Source organism: the organism of the source record quoted next, unplaced genomic scaffold (assembly GCF_019419815.1).
Source record: "Pyrus x bretschneideri cultivar Hongxiangsu unplaced genomic scaffold, Pyrus_bretschneideri_v1 Contig1, whole genome shotgun sequence".
Lineage (NCBI taxonomy): Eukaryota > Viridiplantae > Streptophyta > Magnoliopsida > Rosales > Rosaceae > Pyrus > Pyrus x bretschneideri.
The window spans coordinates 13,664,920-13,682,301 of NW_025999390.1; the positions used below are offsets into that span (position 1 = coordinate 13,664,920).

Below are 17,382 nucleotides of genomic sequence, written 5' to 3' on the forward strand. Positions count from 1 at the left end.
GTTTAATGAATGTGGCATTTTTAATAGGTTGAGTACTTGTTTAAAATGTTTAAAAATATTAAGATCAATTTGAAATAACACTAAAAAAATTAAAAAGTTTTAGGTACTTAATCATTTATAAAATGAAATAACATCTTGGTCATGCATGATGCATCTCAATTAAACATCAATATCAATCTTATATGATATTTTAAGCAATTAACTGGACGAAAATTTCAATATTGGTTGGGAAGGGACCAGTGAACGGATTATGACTATAGACTACCTTTAACAAGACATATTCGATTCTCTCACTATTGCCAATACAACACTATTCTCAAGACAACACAAGTAGGGTAATGCTATAAAATTTATAAACTCAATGATGTATCACTAATAAGAAATAAACAAGTTAATTAACACTTAAGTAATAATTCAATTTATCAACTTTCATGTCATTTAATTTACAAAATTTAGTCTACACTTGTAGTCTCCCTAGCAATATTTTGCCCAAACAAGAAAAATTTAAAATATAATTTGGAAGAGAACTATTTGCACAAATTTACTTCTTCTGAACTCAAATGAATTGTGGGGAAGTGGGAGACAGAAGAGGGTAGAGTAATAAGTCAAGATTATTGTAGATTTGAGTTTGTCTAATATAATGAGACTGATAAAAAATTATTAGGATATTTATTTGTAGGAAAGAAAATGGACGAATAAATTTCTACAAAGAAACCCCAAGCCCTCAATTCAACCGTCATATAGTTTTAAATTTGGATGATTTTTGGTAGACATGATTTTTGAGGAAGACCCAAAAGATAAACAATTCGGATTATTGAAATATATTACGAATTAGACTCCACAAAAACTTGTCCATAAGTTGTCACATATTAGCTCTCATTATATATTTGTGTGTGTATATATATATGTACACACACATATCTTGTAAACAATTAATTTTCAAGTAGCCAAAAAATTGGGAATCACTTGAAATATTGATCCATTTCTATGTAGTTCTTCACTCTAAGATTCGTTTGGTCCGCCAAGATTTTGTCTAATGTTGGTTTGAAATTAACATATGGTATAGTGACAGGCGAATCTTCATTAATCAATTTATGGGTGCAGTACAAGTTGAAATTTTGGCACCACAAGAATATTCAAAATCCTCCTAATCCTTTTTAATATTGATTATCCTTGTAGAGTGGAGATTTTGTTTTTCTCTTTCTAATTGTCGATGATTTTTCTTTAAAAATATCATTCAAAAGTCACTCTGTTATCATAGGAGGAGGGATCAAATACAAAAATCTTTATCTTTACCAAGAGAAGAGATGCCATGCGTTCTTAAATTCAAAATTCTCTCTTCCTAAATTATATGTAGTTTCAAATTCTTCCCATTTCTCTTGTTAATGATAATATTTATTTTTAAAAAGGGAGAAGAGATGCCATTGGATGATAAAGGTGTAATTTTTTTTTAAACGATAAATTTTGTTGAATTAGAAAGCAAAGTTAAATTTGAATATAAAATCACATAATTAATTATAGGCACTTAGGTTTTTTTTAGGAAAATTTTATTTAAACCAATCTAACCTATTTATACACCCAACTTACTCTTTGCACCTATTTGATTTTTAACTAAACTATTAATATTTCTTTAAACCCAAATTTAATACCTAATATAACCTCATAAACTCAATTCAATATGTGGATTTATTTTTACATCCGTTACATTTTTAACTCAGAAGCTGCCGCTGTGCCACTTGACTTCTGATGGTAAAGGGGTTGGCTCCTCCTTAAACTTCACCTCCTTCTCTTGGTGACTGGACAAAACAACTACTTCTACCTTCATATTAAAAAATGAAGTATTAGAGACAATAGGCTTTGACTAATAAGAACATTATACAAAGAAAACATGACAAGAGAGTAGACAAGAAAGAATATAAGATATCTCACAGTAAAAAATTCGCTCAAGGGGGTACTTTTATGGGCATGGGGCTTCGGTACTCCATCCCATATCTATAGAATTTACAATCCTTAGAGATGTATGGGAAAAAGGAATAAAGTATAAAAGCAACATAGAGTTGAAGAAAAAATTAGCTTTTGTATATCTTCCCTTAGCACAGGTTCTAGATATTAAAAAAGGGTCGAAACGCAGCCACAAACAAGAAAGTATTAGGCAGCAACTGCTCCATAATTTTTTTTGTGTCATGGCGATTAAGCCAAAGGCTATCAACAAAATCTGAGGAGTAAACATATGCTTTCGTTGTTGTTTGTTTTAGCCAGAAGGTAGGATGCTTTCGTTGTATTTGTTGAAAAAATAAAATTACAGTAAAGTAACTTTTACACTCTAAAAATTGAAATCAAACGCACAAAAAATTCATAAATTGAGTCATACATAGGTTGGAGGATTCAAAACTTTAAAATCACCATCCATCAATAAAAAAAACTTATTTTTCTCTATGAAAGCTATTACGGTTTTAGCCAGAATGAATGTAGGATAAACAAAGAGTGATCCTAGGGTGATTGTAGGGTTTTATTAATAAATTTGGGTTTTATTATTAATTTCATTTTGTACTTAATAGTAACTATATAATAGGATAAAATAGACAATTAACATCTAAAATTTAAATTGAATGTAAAAAAAGGTTAAATGAGTTTAAATATATATATATATATTTTTTTATCTGAACCACCAGGAGTGAGAGAATATCTACAGACCGTATCTTTAGTGTTTGATACGGTCGTTACGTGGGATTATAATATTAGGCCTTAGCCTATGTGACGATTCAGAGTCCTTATAAATTTTTATCCAACGAAAACGAAGCCCATCCTTTACTTTCATTACGAACTTTCTAAGAAGCCCAACCATGATTCGGGTCCTCATATTTCTACCTTCCAAGAATCCAAGCACTTGTCCATGTCAATTATGAATATGAGGAGAATCTTACATACAACCGATACTATATAGTTTTATATGTTCATAATATATGTGTGACTTTTTCAGTAGGGTTTATATCTCGCGCCCCGAGGTAGTTCTTGCCCCATCGGCTCGCCTTGCATGGGGATATTTCCGTGCTAATCAGTGAATTGCTTAGGCTCAACCGTGCACTAGATTTTTCAATGTGATTGGTATACGAAATGATACATTACGTATCACTATATAAATGATAGGATTTGTGTGTTAAAAAGTTAATAACTTAAAAAATAAAATTTACTACCACTTACATGAAAACACGTGGTGTACCACCTGTATTCCCGTTACAATGAAAAATTTCTCCAACCTTGCATACATACATTAGTAATTGTGAGGTGTTAATAAATGTTAATTCCACAATCAATTATAGATTTACTCAAAATCACCCGCGCTTGTGTGGACAACTGACCCTTGCATCCATTTTACAACCCTCAAACTTATTAATTCATTGTTGTAGGAGGACAGTCACATAAAACACATCCCCTCCCCTCCCTTCCCCTCTCCTATCCTCCCCTCCCTCTTCTTCTCCTAACCTAACAAATTCATAGAAATTAAACAAGGGAACTTTAATGAAAAGCTTCCGGTACTGTTCACTTTATCAAAACACTACATTTTTACACTAAAAAGTCAATTCTGATAATGTTATCTTTACCTTTTATTTTGTCATTATCGTTAAAACTCAAAATTTACAAATTCTTTTCCTTAGTTTTCTTATTAAACAATTGATGATGTTGTGCATAAACAAGCCATAATTTCTGGATCATTCCCATGTGTCGTAATACTGTGGAAACTATATAATCTCTCAAGGGTCAAAGTCACATCACTCTCGCAGCACTCTAATTTAACATAATATCTCTTCCTTTTCATACAGTAATATATGCTTGTACAAAAAGGCATCCAGTGGACCGTTCTTGCCACAAAGTTATATACCAAAACCTACGTACGCATTACATTGCTCTATCGCAATATTTATTTGCTGACTCCTCAGCTCAGCCCTCACACGATTCAGAAGAACAGATCATACATTTACACAGGCCAAATCAAAGCTTTGTATATTTCTTCGAAAAAAACTAGGCCACTTGATAGTTGACTTTTACCTAATTACAAACCATTCAAAACAAGAAAGAGGAACCGCGCGTTTCACACCGTGTTTAATAATATAGTTCCTGGTATGTTTGCAGTCATACTATATCTGTTATTGTTACGTGCTTAAATACGTACTCCAAGATCGTGTGGCCTAACAAAATCAAGGTTTGCACCACACGTATGCATGTAAGCTAGCCCTATATAGTATTCTCGGTTTGGTTGAAACAGTCTTAGTTTTAAATATTAGCCAAAGTCTCTGGTGGTTGAACTGATCGAGCACAACTTAAACTGCATCATGCTTACGATTATCATTAACTCCGCAGAGCCGTTGTGATGATTCAAGTATATATGTATGTATGTATAAATAGAGTATTTCCGGTTAATCAATTTTGTGCATTGCCGATCATCTATTGCGTGTTGGGCGACCGGCTGTGCAAAAATTTGTTGCGGTTAACTATATTATAGAAAGATCATATTTGTAACTTTGGACCGTAAACTTTGACGACTATAGTGCGATCTTATATTTTTTTGACGTTGAATGACAATATCATATGTTATAACACTAAAACATAAATAAAATGAGCTTAAAAGTGAATAACAATGATGAGTGCTTTCATGACGTTGACTAAAGATTTATTATATACGTACCAACACCGAGCCCATATTATTCCATGAAATGGATTCATTGACATATATGCAACTCATATATATTATTTATAAACCAAATTGAGTATTTTCTTTTCTAATTTTTCTATGATCATACACGGCCCGTTTATTTATCTAGATGATGGAGTATGTTAGAAGAAAGTTGATCTAAAGTCAAGATGTAATACATAACTGCGTAGGATTTCAAGAAGTTTGATTTGTGTTTGGTTGTTTGGTAAAATTCCATTTCCACAGAGGAAGGTAGGGGCAGTTGTAGTTTGATTGAATATTGATCCCTTCTAATTCTTGACCTATTTGAAAGATCACTATAGAACATCAGTTTTTCATTTACTCACGTGATCTTAGTACGTTGTTTTATGTCATGCGTATGTGGATTACTAAAACAATATACTCTTACCAAAATAATATGAATGAACACTTCTTACTATCGTTTTCGTTGGTTTGATTAATTTATCAAAGCAATTTTTAACAAATTTCGTCTGAGTATGAGATTACAAAGGAAAATTATTAATGCACATCGTTTTCACCTGTTGCACGTCTTCTTGTATAACTATTGAATTGAACAAACAAAAATGAAAACCAAGTACTCCTAGAATTAAGAGGAAGCGTGTAGAATATGAAAACAGACGCATCGAAATCACCCCCCTTCAAAACAAAATAAAAACAGAGAGAGATAGAGACCAGATGCAAGATGAAGGCTTAGTAAAATTTCAAGGTATTAATCAAGCCAAGTATAACTAAGGTTCAAAGTAGGACAAGACGGCATGATAAAGCGGTGTTCACGTGGATATTAATATTTTACTATGAGCTTACTAAGTGGGACGGGGTTTGATCATTGCCTAGCTAGGACTAGGAGGGTTAAGGAAAATAATTAAATTAGGTTAATCTCCTCATTAGCTAGCAGCCCCTGACGTGTTATATAGAGCTTCTCTGAAGATTCCACGCCTAACCATCGTGTTTATCATGCAATATTAAACAAAGTAAAAAAAAAATAAAAACATACATTTATCATGCAATATTAAACAAAGTAAAAAAAATAAAAACATGCTTTTATGTAGGTTTTTAATCAAACTGGTCTAAGATTGACATAGCGTTTTACTTTGGTATTTAAAATGAAAATTGATAGAAGTGGTCATTGAGTTTGCCTACTGTAAATCATTTTGATAATTTTATGAAAAATATGTCAATATACTTGTTAAGTGGAGAGGTTGGTTTGAAAAAAATATCCTTAAAAAGGTGATCGCGTGGTCGTTTACTTCACAATTTAACAAGAATATTTCACAAATTTTACGAAAAGACTAACATGATTCACAATGACAAACTGAGGGACTAATTTTATCGATTTTCATTGTCAAAGACTAAACTGAAGAGTTATGTCAATCTTAAAAATGATTTTAGTTGAATAGCCTTTTATATGTTGACATCAATTCAAAACTTTTTTAAAAGAGGAAAAATATATGAAATTAATGACTTATTGGAAATTAAAATTTGTATGAAAATTGTGTTCTTCGTGTTTTCATGCGGTAACTTTTTGTTTTATATTTTTACATATATTGAGTTCAATTTAAAACATCTGTCTACGCGCTTCTTTTTCCACTCTACTGATATAAAGTCTAAGAAATTGATCTTTTTATTTACTAACTCCCTTAAAGTAATCAAGTCGTCATTTGAACATCTAACATTCTTGCTTTGCAAGTTTCTTGCTGGTCCCAAATGACAAGAATGCCCACTGACATTCATGAAGTGACGAATGAAACGAAGTCACCACACCCATTTCTGACATCTCTCTGATGGATACATTCTAATTCCACATTCATCTGCCGAAGCTAATCTGTATGAAATACTCATTTTAAAACAAAGATTAAACATTATCATTAGCAATTTAGCATCAGGTTACCATGACACCTCAACTACCCTACATGGGGACCTACTTTGATTTCGATAAGGTCAACTTAAGAATACAAACAATCTTAACCATCTGATATACTGAAAAAAAACTCCGATCTATCTAATGTGATCACAAAGCTATTACGTATTAATTAACTTGTTATAACATGAGCGGATAAAGCATTCATGTTCACCAATATTATTTGTAAACAAAACACTTGTTATAATATGGGTTGATTATAACATCACTTGACTTGATGAGGTTATAATTACATTGAAAAATTTCACACTTCAAAGATATTCGAACTTGAGTGCATGAAGGCCGGACACACTGTCCGCTAACTAACCCAATTCGAGCATGCACTCCATGATAACGCGTTGGTGAGAGTTGGTAAATCTGGTATTTTGGGGATAAGGCATTCTCTCAGGGTCATTGTTCTAGAAGCTAAAACCTAATGCAAGTAGACCAACCATTTTTTTCCCTAAACATCTGAACCAGTTGGAAATTCCACGTCATTTTTCCATACCTTAGTGTGAATTAGCTGGATTTTCTTTGGTTCTCTTGGGGATTTTTTTCAATATCTTAGCTGGATTGCTGTTGTTCTGTTTGGACCTTTCTTCTTCAGCCGCTTTATTATATATTTGTAAAGAAATAAAAGGTAATTTGGTGCTGATGCTTCACACTTGATGATCCAGCCAAGTGGCAGAAAACATACTTGACATACTTGTTAAGTAAAAGCATTAAGAAAAATTCTTAATTGTGCTTTTCGATCCAAATTTCCAAAGCACATAGAACCAGTTTCACATTTTTTTTCTGTTCTTTTCACCCTCATGCTAAAAAGTCAAGGTCAAGAGGGTAACCCTTGTCAATTTTGCATCTAAGAACCAACCATGTTGACTAAGGACTCATCACCCCATTTGATAAAAAAAATTCTGAAGTAATACCCTAAATCTTCAAATCTATAAATATATATATAGTGAGGTGGGGAATTTCCATAGAGTGATGCAAAGAATGTAACAGAAAATATAGAAAAATTCAAAAGGGGTCGATAGAAAGAAGTTGCAGACCTCTTTCTCTTAATCTTTTGTTTGGTTTGGAGGGCAGTTGGTGATTTTTTTTTCAATATTAGGCCTTGTCTTCTCCTTTAAAGTCTCCCATATCATTTGCTCATTTCGTAACATCTCTCCCCTCTCATATTTTCCAACTCAATTCTTTCATTGTTCCCAAAATCCTATAAAAACTTCCCCAAAACAACAAGAAATCTGGGATTGATCGGGAATCATTTGGAAGCGAAGGTGTTTCGAACTCTAGTTTTTGGAAACATTTTCGTAAAAAATGGCCGTCAAGAAGGTCTTCACATGGAGGTCTATTCTCCCAGACTGCTACAAATCTGGGGTTCCACCAAAAAAGAGCAGCAAGAAAGTGGCGGCGAAACAAACCTCATTCCAAAGACTTTCACTAACTGATCTGAGCAATCCAAGCACAACATTTTCGGAAGATCTCTCGATATCTCTTGCAGGCTCTAATCTTCACATCTTCACACTTGGGGAGCTGAAGATGATCACGCAGAGCTTCTCATCCAGCAACTTTCTCGGGGAAGGCGGGTTTGGGCCCGTGCACAAAGGGTTCATTGATGACAAGCTGAGGCCTGGTTTGGCGGCTCAGCCAGTGGCGGTGAAGCTCTTGGACTTGGATGGCACACAGGGCCATAGGGAGTGGCTGGTGAGCAACTTTTTTTGTTTTTTTGAAATTTTCTACAATTTTCTCATTTTAATCACTTTTGTTTTTCATGGACTTTGTTTTTAATGATTTTTATTGGTTTTCTGCAGACTGAGGTGGTTTTTCTTGGGCAACTGAGACATCCACACCTTGTGAAGCTCATAGGCTATTGCTGTGAAGATGAACACAGGCTTCTGGTTTACGAGTACATGCCAAGAGGCAGCTTAGAGAACCAGCTATTCAGAAGTATGTTTAATTTTCCCAACAAAATTTGCATTTTTTAAAGCTTTAAATTTTGTTCTTCACCATATGTGCATTAGGCTGGTTGACCATGACAGTCTGTATGCCGCTTGCATACCAATCCCTCCCCCCCCAGATTAAAACAGTTTAAAATATCGCCTCGGCCATAAACAAATTCATCCTTCAATTTCTAATGTCTTTTTTCTTGTCGTGCAGGGTATTCGGTGTCGCTTCCATGGTCCACAAGAATGAAAATTGCGCTTGGAGCTGCAAAAGGCCTTGCCTTCCTCCATGAAGCAGAGAAACCAGTCATCTATCGTGACTTTAAAGCTTCAAACATCTTGTTGGACTCTGTAAGTATTGCTCTGTATTTTTCTTCTAGGACTAAATAATCCTGTCCATTTTTGTTAAAACTAATTCAATAAATGCTAATATTCTTATTCGTTTTTGTTTACAGGACTATACTCCCAAGCTCTCAGATTTTGGATTGGCAAAAGATGGTCCAGAAGGAGATGAGACACATGTTTCCACTAGAGTTATGGGCACACAAGGCTATGCTGCTCCTGAATACATCATGACAGGTACTAATTAATCCAATCCAACCCAATTCAACTTAAAGGGTTAGTGAAGTTAATTGTGGATTAGTTTCTAATACTTGTGTTAAATTTCAGGTCACTTGACAGCAATGAGTGATGTGTATAGCTTTGGAGTTGTGCTATTGGAGCTTCTAACAGGGAGGAGATCCGTGGACAAAAACAGACCTCAAAGAGAGCAAAACTTAGTTGAGTGGGCAAGGCCTATGTTAAATGAACCCCGGAAACTCAGCCGGATCATGGACCCAAGACTCGAAGGCCAGTACTCCGAACTTGGGGCTAGAAAGGCCGCGGCATTGGCTTTCCAATGCCTCAGCCACCGGCCAAAACAAAGACCAAAAATAAGTGAAGTGGTCAAGACCTTGGAGCCACTCAAGGATTTTGATGACATCCCCTTTGCATTCGTGTACACAGTTCCATCTGAATCAGATAATTCGATTAAAGACGTAAAAGACGGTGATGCACAGAAGGAATTGAAGAAAAAGAACAACCACCATAACTACAAGCATCATCAGCTAAGATCACCAACTGAATCCGATAATTCGATTAAAGACGTAAAAGAAGGTGATGCACAGAAAGAATTGAGGAGGAAGAAGAAGAACCACAATCACCACAAGCATCATCAAATAAGAACACCAAGGTCTCCACGTTACTTCTCAGAGAATCTGTTGCAACAAAACCATAGAAATAATGGCTTCAAATCTCCTTTCCACCAAAGATTCAAGGGAGCATAGAGTCGTACTAAAATACATGTACAATCACACTTTAAAATGTAAATACAGATTTGACAAAGTTGCCTTTGACAACTCTTTCTTAATTTTTTGGTCCAATCATTTTAGTTTTTCTTGAGTTAATTTTTTCAAATTCAGAAAGTAGAGAATCTTTTCTTAATGAACCAAAAAACCCAGTCAAAAAGAGGGCAATGGACTATCATATACATGTTGAGGGAAGGAAAATGGTATAGTTAGATTCTGATCCTAGCTGTTCATATGCTTTCGATTAATTAGCAAAACTCATATAAATAAGTGGGAAATCACCATCATATATATGCAGAGGGAAGGGAAATGATACAATTAAGGACCAATTCTGATCATTCATGATTGTGGAACCCATAAACTAGGAACGGCCACAATCAACTTACTCGCACGTGCGCGATATTGATTTAGCACACCTACAAGTACAATATACTAATTTCAAAACGATTAAATACAAATGAGCAGTTTGAGTCAGATTTGTTGGCGACATTGATTTGCATTTGTCACATTCATTTTCTAAAAATATGTGATCATTCCAAGCACTACAGGTTGTTTAGCTAAAAACAACAAAAGAAGGTGGCTCTGTGTGAATCAAGATCGGAATCCAATTATTTGATGTAGAAACACGGCAACTGGTTTTCCTTGTCCACTGGCATATCAACTTATATGGCATCATTTGCTTGCCAACGGGATCCTCTCCAGATTTTTTTGATGAGGATCCTGAGAATCTGTGAATCGTGTTCGTTTATCGTATATTGTGCGATCAGTTTTTGCCGAGTATTGTTTATGTTTATTTTTAAATAAAAATATTTAAAATAATTTCTGACTGCACGATATACGATGAACGGATACGATTCACAAATCTCCGAATCCTCAGAAAAGGATCAGGACTCATTTGCTTGCATCATGTATGCAACACCAAACCCCCGTGTGCAATTATATAAATAATAAAATAAAAGATGATGATTAAATAGGTGGTTGGGACTGGAATTTTATTTGGTCAAAATATAGAAATCAAATGGGCAGGCGTGCCCTCATTCACAACCACCGGCCTGCCCTCAGCTAGACTAATAATAGTGTATGCCAAGCTAAACTCAATCTCCATTATTCGTGACCGGGTTGAATTACTGTCTGTGGAATGACGCCGAGAAGTTCCCTTCTTCCACCATTTTTCGCCAATCTCCGGCAATGGCAAGGATGGCTTCAACTCGGATTCTCCTTTGATAAAATATAGATTCAATGCTAATTGATAAAAGGATTTGCTATTCATACACATCTTTTTACTTTCCACATATTTTTCTTAATTTTCAGCAATTACATCAAATAAATTGAAGAAGATCAAATGACATAAATGAAGGGAGAGTTTGTGAAAGATAAAAAGAGGTGTATAAATAGCAACCCCTGTGATCAAATGGTTATCAACCACGATCTTTCTCCAAAGTGAATAGTTGTGAAAAATTATACCTATATATTAACTCTAAAGTTGTCATGTCTTTTAATGTCAGTTAATTAATTAAGAAACAAGACATGTCTTGAATCTTGATGCATGCTTGAGTTGTAAAATAAATCCCAATCACGGTTAAATTCCCAATCTTGATGCATGCTTAGGATTTTACCGTAATTAGGAAAATAAATTACGATTATACTGTTAATGGTTTATATCTCTCCAACATAACCCAAATAATTAGGTGTTATCACAAATGGTCAATGAAATTAAAAATTGATTTATGTAGTCTCTGAAAATAAGTGTCGCAAATTAATGTAGGGGTGTTGAAAAAACCAAAAATCGAAAAAAACCTGACCGAAAACCGAACTGCAACTGAAAAAACCGAACCGAAAGTACAAAACCGAATCAAACCGAAATGGTTTGGTTCGGTTTCGATTTTTGGGGTTCAAAAACCAAACCAAACAGTACCAAGTTAAATAAATATATATTACTTTTATATAAAATTTTAATTATTATATATAATGGGTATTTATTTCCATACTAATTCCAAGCCCAAACTTTAAACCCTTCAAGCCCAAATAGAATATTAGGCTTCCTATTAGAAAGTTAGAAACCCTAGCATACTAATTATTCCTTCTTTTCTTCTCCTCATCCGTGTTCCTTCTCTCCATTTTTTCTTTTTTTATTCCTCTCATGCTGCCACCTTCCTCTCTCCCATTTCTCTCTTGCTTTTTTCTTCTTTTGTTCTCTCATCTCCCTCTCACCATTTCTTTCCCTTTCTTATTTTATCCCTTGCTGCATCTCTCTTTATCCCACTGTCCAACTCATACCTCCGCCGAAGTCAGCCATGGCTTCCGCCATCGTCGACAACAAGGTGGTTCTCGCTCGCCATTGTTGACATGCACCAGATCTAGCCACCTTTCATCGCAACTGTTCTGATGGACTTGTTCTACTCGGTCACTGAGTTTTGATCTGGAAGATTCGACTAAGTGTGGTGTAAATTGTATATAATTCTTGTCAATTTTATTATTTGATATGGCTTAATTTTGATAGATATGAGTGACTTGGGTCTGCAATTTTATTGATCTGGAATTTGGTCCCTTTGATTTTAAAAATTTTGTTAGATTTGAATGGATTTGAAGTGTTTTATTTTTCGCTAAAGATTTGTTTTTCTTCCAGTTTCTTTAACTTTCATTGTATTTGGCATTATTTGTATTATTTAAAAATAAAAAAAACCGAACCAAACTGAACAAAAACCAAATTGAAAAAAATCGACAAAAAATTGAACCGAACCGAACTAAATAGTAACTTTGGTTTGGTTTTCGGTCTCAGGCCAAAAACCGAATTGAATGGAACCGAACCCAGCCTTACATCAATGTGGTCCTTCCGACACAATTGTGTCAAAAATTTTGTTATGTGCTGATGTGGCACATAAATGGATCCCACAAGTCTAATTAAATTAAAAATAAATAAGAAATAGGTTTAATAATTTAAGAATTAATTAAAAAGTTGTCAATCCAAAAAATCAGTCCCCGTAATCACCTCAGATCCCAATCCACACTCGTCTACCTCCATATATGGTAGCTTTTGCTGTCTCTTCTCTAAAAGAAAAAATCTCAAAACACCCATCTTTACACCCTTCAACACCTTTCACTGAATTGGACTAGGAGCGAGACCATCTTTGGTGACGGCTTGGATTGGCGACGACTTCTGTGGCATCACCGTTAATATTTGGATGATCGACATCCTCACAACCTTAATCTTGGAAAGCTTGTTGAGCGCTCCCCCGATGATCTTGGTGACACAGTGAGCTCTGCCTTGAGATAATCTCATTGTGTAAAAGGTATTTTGACAACTTTCTTAATTAATTGTTAAATTATTAAACCCATATAAGCACATAACAATTTTTTTTTTTTTTTTGCAGAATTGTGATGGACGTACTATATTGATTACCAACACTTATTTTCAAGGCCTACATTGATCGATTTTCAATTTCAGGTACCATCTTGATAATGTAGGTCAATTTTAAGGACTATTTGTGATAAAAACTCATAAATGTTGTGGGATCCATTTCTGCGCCACATTAGCATGTAACCTAATTTTTCATAGAATTGTGACGGAATGAGCACATTGATTTGTGACACTTATTTTCAAAGATTATATTGATCGATTTTCAATTTCAGAGACCATCTTAATGGTTCGGATCAATTTTAGGAACCATTTGTGAAAAAAATCCAAAATAAATAAATAAAAGTAGGAACTCGCACTGACCTTTTGTTGTTGTGTTAAAACCCCAAATAAATAAAATGAAACTAATGTAAAGGGCTTGAAAACTTTGAGTTTTAATGATAAGGACAAAATAAAGGGTAAAGTGAATAGTATCAGGATTGACTTTTTAGTGTAAAAATGTGGTTTTTCATTAAAGTAAACAGTACTGCGGACTTTTTGTTAAAACTCCCATAAATAAATTAAAGTAGGAAATCGCACTGTCCTGTTATCGTTGTTGTTCTTTGATCTTGCAGTTAACTACCACCAAGTCCATGACTCATTTTCAAAATTGATTATATATTATTCCTGTACCAAATGATCGACACGGATAACACTAATTAATAAGAAATTAAGCAATATGATAGATTCTCTTTTAAATAGGCCTGAACGGAAAAAGGAGACTGGAATGCCAACACGTGTTTAACGTTCTTTCCCATAACAGGTCTACTAATTGTTAGTTAATGTATATGAATATTGTTTTATTTGTGTGTTTAACAAGCAAAGCACAATGGCAAACACAAATACGTGGTTATGTGAAAGAAAACAACAATTAGGTTTAAATAACATGAGTCACCAAATAACAGCTCTGCAACTTCCTCGCCAACCCAACATATTCGAATCTTCATGATTTACTTCATGAATGTAGACAAAGGCGAAGCCTTTTGCTGGAAATTTAATATATCATGATGTAAAAAGCAGGGAATCTGGAATGTCAACTTTGAGTCCCTTGTTGTTGGAACCTGCAGACATTCAGGTGGGAGCAGAACCCATCATCTAATCTAAATGCATCACAAAATTGTAGTTGTTGATGTACAAAATTGGATTGATTTTGGAACAATGTAAAGTATCAAGTTGTGACCTTTGCCAAGTTGCTTCAGCCACCAAGGGAAGATAATATATAAAAAAATAAAAGATAGGGAAACAAACACAAGGTATACTTGATTCACTCTAAGTTGGGCTACATCTACGAAAATAGAGGAGTTCTCATTAATAATGTAGAGTTTACATGATACAAAGATTTAACCATAATCATTATTAGTGAGTTCTAATAATGGACTAGTGAATCCTAGATTCGAAGAAGTTTATTTGTGGGAGAATGATCTCCCTTTATAGTTGAAGAGTCTCATATTTTTGTTCGTGGTCCATGTGGACTCTAGGAGCTTTGTTCTATGTTAGACATGGGTTGTGTTATGTTTGTTATTCTAGCTGGAAAGAAACTCATGTGCTTCAGTAGAAGTGCCTCAACATGAATGTTTCAATAGGTTCCTGAAGTTATAAAGTTGACCACTACTTGATAGTTTCAGGGTTAATGAAGTATGGTACAAACAGTAGCCAATGAATTTGTTATAGAAGGATAAGATAATGGTTTTCAAATAGATGCAGAACTAGGTGATGAAATTTAAACCTAGTCATCGATGCCTAGCTAACACCTGTTTACCAGAAACTTTGTAATTTGTAAAAGCTGCCTAAACCCTAGCTTGCTAGTAATTTCTTCTGAACCTAGTTCGTTATTCATGCTTTTCTTCTGAACCCTAGCTTGCAAGTCTTTTTTCTTCCACACTTCTCCCCCAATATTTGTAGGGAGCTCTTAGTCTTTGACGAGCAGTGTTTGTTTCGCTTGTTCAGTGAATAGTCACTGTCAAGTCTCCGTGCCTCCGGCGATATGTGTGGCTTTAATCATGAACGATCCAAAAATGTGCATGTATAGTTGACATCATGGCCTAATTTGCAACATGAAACACAATTTTACCAGGGAAATAATTGAAGGGGGCAAACCTAACTCATATGAAATAACCTGCATGATTTACACAACTTGAATAATTATGTTAAATTAAGTGGACAAAAACCATTGCATTGGCCATCATTTAGATTATAAGGAAAATAATGTCGTACGACCTAACACTAACAAATGTCATACATGTCGACATTGCTATCCATGTTTTTAGTCAGAAAGGTAATTAACCCCATGAAAACTACAACATTGAGCCAAAAAGCAATGGGCAAGCAACACAAAATTAAGTATTTATGATTCATGCATGTCGACAATTCTCTCAATTTAATCACCCAAATTTTCAAACTAGTTGTTATCCGTACAAAATTATGCATTTAATGATTCATATATGTCAACAATTGATTGATGCATAAAGAAAAGCTTAAACTATTCATAATCTAATCTTCTTCTCCAAACGTTGGAATGAAATTAGACGAGATATTATATGTAAATAAGTAAAATTAAAAAAACGTGGTCGGCAGGAGTTGTTATCCGTACAAAATTATGCATTTAATGATTCATATATGTCAACAATTGATTGATGCATAAAGAAAAGCTTAAACTATTCATAATCTATTCTTCTTCTCCAAACGTTGGAATGAAATTAGACGAGATATTATATGTAAATAAGTAAAATTAAAAAAACGTGGTCGGCAGGATTCGAACCTGCGCGGGCAGAGCCCACATGATTTCTAGTCATGCCCGATAACCACTCCGGCACGACCACTTGATGATACGACATGAGACAATAGTAATTTTAACAACGTTTTAATTTCAGTACAACATTCTAACAGACCTTTTCTGGTTCAGGGAAAAGGGGGAAGAAATTGAATTGCAGCAGCAGCAGAAACGAAGAGAACTGGCAGCGACTGTGAGTCTGACTGCGAACCCAGATGTCAAAAAGGGCTATTTTTGGTTAGTGGCAAACATGAAATGAGAGAAACTAATCGGGGAATGAACTGGAAGTACAGTGTTTTGATGAACGGTAAATTAGTGTATTTTGAGTTTTTGAACATGTAATTGTTATTAGCACTTCAAAAATCTCATTTTACACTTCAAACTTTTTATATTAGGAAAGAAAAATACACTTGTGAGGAGTGTATAATGAGATTTTTGGAGTGCCAATAACACTTCTTTTTTAATATATTAAATTTTAATGTCAAAATAAGTATTTTGGATTTTATTTTTTTCTCTATAAAAATATTAACATGAATGAGGTATCGTAATTCTAATAAAATAAAATAAATTAGAGAATGTGTTGCAGTCCTATTATATTAGGAATGTGATTGTATAAATCCTAGTAAATCTAAAAATATATTTTATATTCCTATTAAGAATTGATTACCTATTAAAAATTGTAATTCTAAAAAGGTAAGGATTTTATCACTAGTTTGCCTAAGCTCCCATCTACCCATCTAGATGATAGGCCTCAACCCGTTGTCCGACAACGTTAGCGCTTTTTCCTTGCATGCACATAGAATATTTTGTTTTTTGGAATGACGACAAACTCTGCCATTTCATTTATTTTGGCCATCAACATGAATTATGAATCATGCACCCATGAGGCCACGTGAAAATTAAGACAATCTCACACATTTAAATATTTCACCAAATGCCAATCTCACAGACCTGGAAATTAGGCCACGTGAAGGCCTTTATCCTAAATTGGGTGGCCGTCAACATTAGTGAATCAAAGGATCGAAATGATTCTTATATATATATATATTTTTTCTGTCTGTGAGAGTTCTGCACTGTCTGTGGGGGGTTTTTTCCTCCTTTGTGAGAGAAGTTTGACAGCTTTCTCACTCTCTTTCCTGTCTTCGATTTGCCATTTAAGAGTTGACGACTGGGATTTCTCCTTTTATTTTTTGCTTTCTTTTCACACCTTCTTCCCGTTTTACAGCCCATCTTCCTCAAACTCAGCCCTTCCATATTTTCATCGCCAACCCACACATCAGTCATTTTCAACCATTTTCTTCCCTCTCCCTTCACCAAAAAT

General features: G+C 34.4%; 1 protein-coding gene and 1 non-coding gene across 2 annotated transcripts; one reads left to right on the forward strand and one right to left on the reverse strand.

Moving 5' to 3' along the window:
* The first annotated feature begins 7,564 nt into the window (after nt 1-7,564).
* Nucleotides 7,565-9,959, forward strand: LOC103950267 (serine/threonine-protein kinase RIPK-like). Its single transcript, XM_009361457.3, has 5 exons — nt 7,565-8,312; nt 8,420-8,555; nt 8,766-8,902; nt 9,007-9,130; nt 9,221-9,959. The coding sequence occupies exons 1-5, from the start codon at nt 7,926-7,928 to the stop codon at nt 9,874-9,876; spliced, it is 1,440 nt and encodes a 479-aa protein (XP_009359732.2). The 5' UTR covers nt 7,565-7,925; the 3' UTR covers nt 9,877-9,959.
* A 6,069-nt stretch (nt 9,960-16,028) lies between these two features.
* Nucleotides 16,029-16,110, reverse strand: TRNAS-AGA. The gene has a single exon. It is a non-coding gene; the product is annotated as a tRNA-Ser (tRNA).
* Nucleotides 16,111-17,382: the final 1,272 nt, after the last annotated feature.

What these genes read in the sequence shown, in the direction of transcription:
- LOC103950267 (XM_009361457.3), top strand. Translation starts at nt 7,926, where the DNA reads ATGGCCGTCAAGAAGGTCTTCACATGGAGGTCTATTCTCCCAGACTGC. An exon ending in AGGGCCATAGGGAGTGGCTG is followed by an intron (nt 8,313 to 8,419) that starts GTGAGCAACTTT and finishes GGTTTTCTGCAG; the next exon opens with ACTGAGGTGGTTTTTCTTGG. An exon ending in TCCTGAATACATCATGACAG is followed by an intron (nt 9,131 to 9,220) that starts GTACTAATTAAT and finishes GTTAAATTTCAG; the next exon opens with GTCACTTGACAGCAATGAGT.